At 65.6% G+C, this 5,535-nt stretch overlaps 1 protein-coding gene across 1 annotated transcript; it reads left to right on the top strand.

The window, feature by feature from the left end:
• Window positions 1–1,545: 1,545 nt before the first annotated feature.
• Window positions 1,546–5,346, top strand: NAGLU (N-acetyl-alpha-glucosaminidase). The gene is made up of 6 exons (XM_062508189.1): window positions 1,546–1,981; window positions 2,102–2,249; window positions 2,354–2,500; window positions 2,688–2,773; window positions 2,941–3,197; window positions 3,403–5,346. Exons 1-6 carry the CDS (start codon window positions 1,560–1,562, stop codon window positions 4,617–4,619), a joined length of 2,277 nt encoding a protein of 758 aa, XP_062364173.1. The 5' UTR covers window positions 1,546–1,559; the 3' UTR covers window positions 4,620–5,346.
• Window positions 5,347–5,535: the final 189 nt, after the last annotated feature.

The following is a 5,535-nucleotide window of genomic DNA, read 5'->3' as shown; positions in this document are numbered from 1 at the left end:
AACAAACACTGTGGCCTGTTTTCTGTTTCCCCAGGGATCGGGGCAGCCCCTCATCCCTGACCTACACTGAACACAGCCCCCAGAGCTGCTGGGCACAGCTGGGACCTTAGGCATTTCTGTCCATGATCCTGTCACTTCCATGGCCAGAACCACGGGGTGGGGCAAGGCTGGCTTGTACAGCAAGACTGGCGTGACCCTGCCTGGGCTGCGCTGTATCTGTGCTTACCAAGCCCCAGCGATATCCTCAGCAAAGGCTGGGCCAGGGCCGTAGGTCCAGGGGGCTCCTGCCCGCCCCAAATGACCCTGTAACTGGGTGGAAGGAGTTGTGCAGAGGGAAAAGTTACGGCTTGTTTAACCCGGGTGCTGCGGGTACCTTTTGATGGGGAGTGGGGTAACGTGCTCTGCCTGCCCGGGGCTCTGCCTGCCCGGGGCTCTGCCTGCCCGGGGCTCTGCCCTGCTGCTTTCCCCAGTGCAGGGTCCCCCCCTGCCCCCGGAGGGCCGTGTTTACTCAGGCCTTTCCTGCCTGACAGGCTATTTCCACATGTGCGGGAGCAGCGGAAGGGAGGGTTCTGCAGCGTTTTGGTGACTGTGTTGCTGATGTCCGTGTGTTTCCCATCTCCTGATGTTTCCTGAAGGGCCAGAAGCCGTGCTGAGCTGCGGCCCCAGCCTCCCGCACCGCCGTCCGGGGGATGCTTTTCCTGTAGCGGGCCGGGGTAATTAATGTTCTCTCTTCTTTCACCATTCTCCCGTGCAATCAAAACATTTCTGCCCCGTTCCATGGCTCTGGGGTCACAGGCGCAGCCCTGCTGCTGGCAGGAGCCCCCGCCCCACCTGAGCTGCACTGGGGGTGTTCGGGGAGCCTCGACTTGCTCCGTCCCTCCTCTGGGCCGCCCCCCAGCCGCGTTCTGTCCTGGAAGTGTCTACGAACTCCCCCTGCAGCTGAGAGAGACCTAGGCAGCCCGAGGGCAGCCTGAGCCCGCCCCGTTCCCGTTCCACGGCGGAGTTCCCCTCGGTGGCCAGGGCCGGGGCTGCTCCGGGCGCTGCTGGGGCCGCCGGACGCTTCCCAGCCCGAGGTACGGGCACTGCCCGGTCTCGCAGCGCCCCCGGCCGGCCGGAGCGGCTCCCGCTCAGTCCCGGGAGCCCTCGGGATGATGGAGGGGCGGGGCCGCCGCGGCCCGGTTGTCCTGGTGGCGCGGAACTGTCACGGATGGAAAACGCGAGGCTGGAAATAGTCCGGAGCCCCGGCGGTCCCGTTGCCCCTGGAAGGAGTTGCAAGCCCTGTCCCTGCTCGGGAACCCGGAGCGGGCGGGGAAGGGGCCGCAGTGGCCCGGGGGCTGGGGGAGCGCCTGTCCCCCGCCTGCCCCGGCTGTCCCCAGCCTGCCCGGGACGTCCCTGATCCAAGGGGTCCAGACCCGCCCGCGGAGCCACCCCCGCTCCGCTCTGCGGCCGGTGAGAGGTCAGGCCCTCCCCTCGCAGCCGGGACCGCCCAGCGCCGCAGGGTCGCGAGAGGCGGGAGAGAACCGAGAGAGGCGGGGCCGGAACAGAGGCACGCAGCTGCGATGGCGGTGCGGCGGGGGCCGGGGCAGAGACCCGAACGGGGAGCGGGTCCGGGACCGTGGCTGGCGTTGCCGTTTCTGCTGCTGCTGGCGGCGACGGCGGCGCGAGCGGGGGACGCGCGGCAGGAGGAGGCGGTGCGGGCTCTGGCGCGGCGCTTGCTTGGCCCTCGGGCCGCCGCCGTGTCGCTGTCGGTGGACCCGGCGCTGGCGGCTGGAGGGCCTGACACCTACCGGCTGTGGTCGCCTCCCGGCGCCGCCGTGGCCGTCGCCGTAACGGGCTCCAGCGGCGTGGCGGCGGCCGCCGGCCTCTATCGCTACCTGCGAGACTTCTGCGGCTGCCACCTGTCCTGGTCCGGGGTGCAGCTCCGTCTGCCAGACCCGTTGCCGCGCCTGCGGGCCGAGATCCGCGCCGCCGCTCCCGGCAGGTAACGGGGACGCGGGGCCGGGCGCCGCTCACGCCTCGTTAGCGCAGGACAAGGCGCTGTTATGTAACGGGGGCCCGGGGGGCGCGGGGGGCCCAGACGCAGCCTCCGCCGCTCCCGCAGGTACCGGTACTACCAGAACGTCTGCGCCCAGAGCTACTCCTTCGCCTGGTGGGACTGGGCGCGCTGGGAGCGGGAGATCGACTGGATGGCGCTGAGCGGCATCAACCTGGCGCCGGCTTTCGCGGGGCAGGAGGCGGTCTGGCAGCGGGTGAGGACCGGGGCCGAGGGGCGGCGGGGATCGGAACCAACAGGGTGGCGGGACCTCTGGAACCGGGAGCCGTGGGAGCGGCTGACCACCAGCGCCCGGCGCAGGTTTACCGTAACCTGGGGCTGAACCAGTCGGAGATCGACAAGTATTTCACGGGCCCCGCGTTCCTGGCCTGGAACAGGATGGGCAACCTCCGCCGCTGGGCCGGACCGCTGCCGCCCGCCTGGCACTTCAAACAGCTCTACCTGCAGGTACCGGGGGCGGCCCTGCCCTCCCGGGGCAAACCCCTGTCACCCCTTGGTCCTCCTGGCCGAGGCTGCCCTCACGCAGCCTCGGGGAGCCCCCAGCCCCTCCCCGAGCTGCAGCAGCGCCCTGGGTCCCCTCGCGGGAAGGTCGGGGTTTCTCTCCTTCTGCTCCCTCCCTCCTTCTCTCTCCCAGTACCGGATCGTGGAGCGGATGCGCTCGCTGGGGATGACCACGGTGCTGCCGGCCTTCGCGGGCCACGTGCCGCAGGGCATCCTTCGGTAAGTGCAGTCCCTGCCCCGGGAGCGCAGTCCTGGGCCCTTCCCGGGGTCTCACCTCTGGCAGCACCTTCCACTGCAGCTTCCCTGGGAGGCTGGCCTGTCCCTGCACGGGCACAGTGGTCCTACCCTGCTCTTCTCCCGACTCCCATCTCTGCCTTCTGGTGCAGGGTCTTCCCACGTGTGAATGCCACTCGCCTGGGGCACTGGAGCCACTTCGACTGCACCTACTCATGCATCTACCTCCTGGACCCAGAGGACCCCATGTTCCAGGTGATCGGGACCCTCTTCCTGAAGGAGCTGATCAAGGAGTTTGGCACAGACCATGTCTATAGTGCAGACACCTTCAATGAGATGACTCCCCTCTCCTCTGACCCTGCCTATCTCTCCAGAGTCAGCAACGCCGTTTTCAGGTCGATGACAGGAGGTGGGTCAGTGTGTAATGCTGGCCTGGCCACAGGGGTCCGGGTAGGATAGTAGGGACTGGGTGAGGTGGCTCTGGGCCCCATGCAAGTGCAGAACCCATTGGTGCCAGACCCCCAGAACCCCCTTGAGGGGTGGTTGGTGACCCCACGGCCTCACATGTGGGCCCTGCCTGGAGAGGATCTCACTCGGTGCTCTTCTGTCCCCAGCTGACCCCAAGGCACTGTGGCTGATGCAGGGCTGGCTCTTCCAGCACCAGCCTGACTTCTGGCAGCCAGCGCAGGTACGAGCCCTGCTGCATGGAGTGCCCCTTGGCAGGATGATTGTTCTTGACCTCTTTGCTGAGTCCAAGCCCGTCTACCAGTGGACAGAGTCTTTCTATGGGCAGCCCTTCATCTGGTGCATGTTGCACAACTTCGGGGGCAACCACGGCCTCTTTGGCACTGTAGAGGCCATCAACCATGGCCCCTTTGCAGCTCGACACTTCCCCAACTCCACCATGGTGGGCACGGGGCTGGTGCCTGAGGGCATTGAGCAGAACGACATGGTGTACGAGCTGATGAACGAGCTGGGCTGGCGTCAGGAGCCTCTCGACCTGCCCAGCTGGGTGACCCGCTACGCCGAGCGCCGCTACGGTGCCCCAAACGCTGCCGCAGCCAGCGCCTGGCGCCTGCTCCTCCGCAGTGTGTATAACTGCACCGGTGTCTGTGTCAACCACAACCGCAGCCCCTTGGTGCGCCGGCCCTCGCTGCACATGGACACCGAGCTCTGGTACAACGCCAGCGATGTGTACGAAGCCTGGCGCCTGCTACTGAGTGCTGGTTCTGAGCTGGGCTCCAGCCCCACCTTCCTCTACGACCTGGTGGACGTGACCCGGCAGGCAGCCCAGCAGCTGGTCAGTGACTACTACCTGAGCATCCTCCGGGCCTTCCAGAGCCACGCGCTGCCAGAGCTGCTGATGGCCGGCGGCGTGCTGGTGTATGACCTGCTGCCAGAGCTGGACAGTCTCCTCTCCAGCCACAGCCTCTTCCTCCTTGGCCGCTGGCTGGAGAACGCCCGTGCCATGGCCACCAGTGACCGGGAGGCTGAGCAGTATGAGCTGAATGCCCGGAACCAGGTGACGCTCTGGGGACCCAGCGGGAACATTCTGGACTACGCCAACAAGCAGCTGGGGGGGCTGGTGCTGGACTACTACACTGTGCGCTGGAGCCTCTTTGTCTCTGTGCTGGTGGAGAGCCTCAACTCAGGCCACCCCTTCCACCAGGACCAGTTCAACCAGGCTGTCTTCCTAGTGGAGAGAGGCTTCATCTACAACAAGAAGCGCTACCCAGCTGTGCCAGCTGGGGATACGATGGAGATCTCCAGGAAGCTGTTCCTCAAATACTATACCAGTGCCCTGCAGCGCAGCTTGGCTGGGCCTGCGTGATTTTGGGTTCTGCCTCCGGAGCCTCCCCCAGAGAGGGTGGGCAGAGCCCCTGCACCCTCCCCTGTCTGGGCTCCTGATGGCTGTGTCCTGGCTGTACTGAAAGAGAGGCACAGAGCCCTGGTGGCCCTCAGCCAGCCTGGATCCACCCCTTCCACTGCATGGGTGGGATGTGCCCCAAGAGGGGCTGGCACATGGACAAGGAGCTGGCAGATGGATGGAGAAGCAGGCTGTGCCCAGGGTCCCATTCTGCACCATGCTTTGTGCTCAGCTCTGCCTAGCTGTCCTGAGCCTGTTCCCAGGAAACCTGGGATGTCCCAGTGCCCTCAGCTGGAAGCTTGGTGGGACACTGCAGAGGGACAGGACAAATGTGTTCCTGCTGTGGGGCCTTGACTGGCTAGTAAGGGCAGTAATGGGAGAGAAGCAGACAGGGGAGGTGGCAGTGGACAGGGAGCAGAGCAGCATTGGACCCCAGTGCCTGTGGGGACTTGGCAATGCATGGCCCTGCCCACATTTGGTGCCTTTTATATAATGGAAGACTTTGCAGCTTTGCCTGAAGTGTTGGTGGAGTGGAGTTTTTGAGGCCTTACCCACAGCTGGGGCTTGGGCAGAGCCCAGCTGTGGAGCAAATACAGACTCTTTTCTCCCATGTGTGTCCAACTCCTTTTGCTAGCACGGGACTGTGTGGAGCATGGGGGCAGAGGAGCTCCTTAGCCTGCAAAGCAGGAAGAACACCCTATGAGATGTGTCCTGGCAGCCAGATGCCTGGCACAGCAAAGTACAGCTGGGGCAGCCCCATGGGGCTGCGGCTGCCCTTGTGCCCCAGAGCCTCCTGCAGCAGGGAGGTCTTGGCTCGGTGGAGTCTTTATCACAGCACCTGCAGAAGGATCAAGGCACAGGGAGCCCCAGGCATGCACAG

The sequence above is a fragment of the Cinclus cinclus genome, chromosome 24 (assembly GCF_963662255.1).
Source record: "Cinclus cinclus chromosome 24, bCinCin1.1, whole genome shotgun sequence".
NCBI classification, from domain to species: Eukaryota; Metazoa; Chordata; class Aves; order Passeriformes; family Cinclidae; genus Cinclus; species Cinclus cinclus.
This window is presented reverse-complemented; position numbering and strand designations above follow the sequence as displayed.

Excerpts from the sequence above, each read along its gene's own strand:
- NAGLU (XM_062508189.1), top strand. The coding sequence starts at position 1,560 with ATGGCGGTGCGGCGGGGGCCGGGGCAGAGACCCGAACGGGGAGCGGGT. Across the intron at positions 2,250-2,353 it reads AGGAGGCGGTCTGGCAGCGG|GTTTACCGTAACCTGGGGCT; the intron begins GTGAGGACCGGG and ends CGCCCGGCGCAG. Across the intron at positions 2,774-2,940 it reads GTGCCGCAGGGCATCCTTCG|GGTCTTCCCACGTGTGAATG; the intron begins GTAAGTGCAGTC and ends CTTCTGGTGCAG.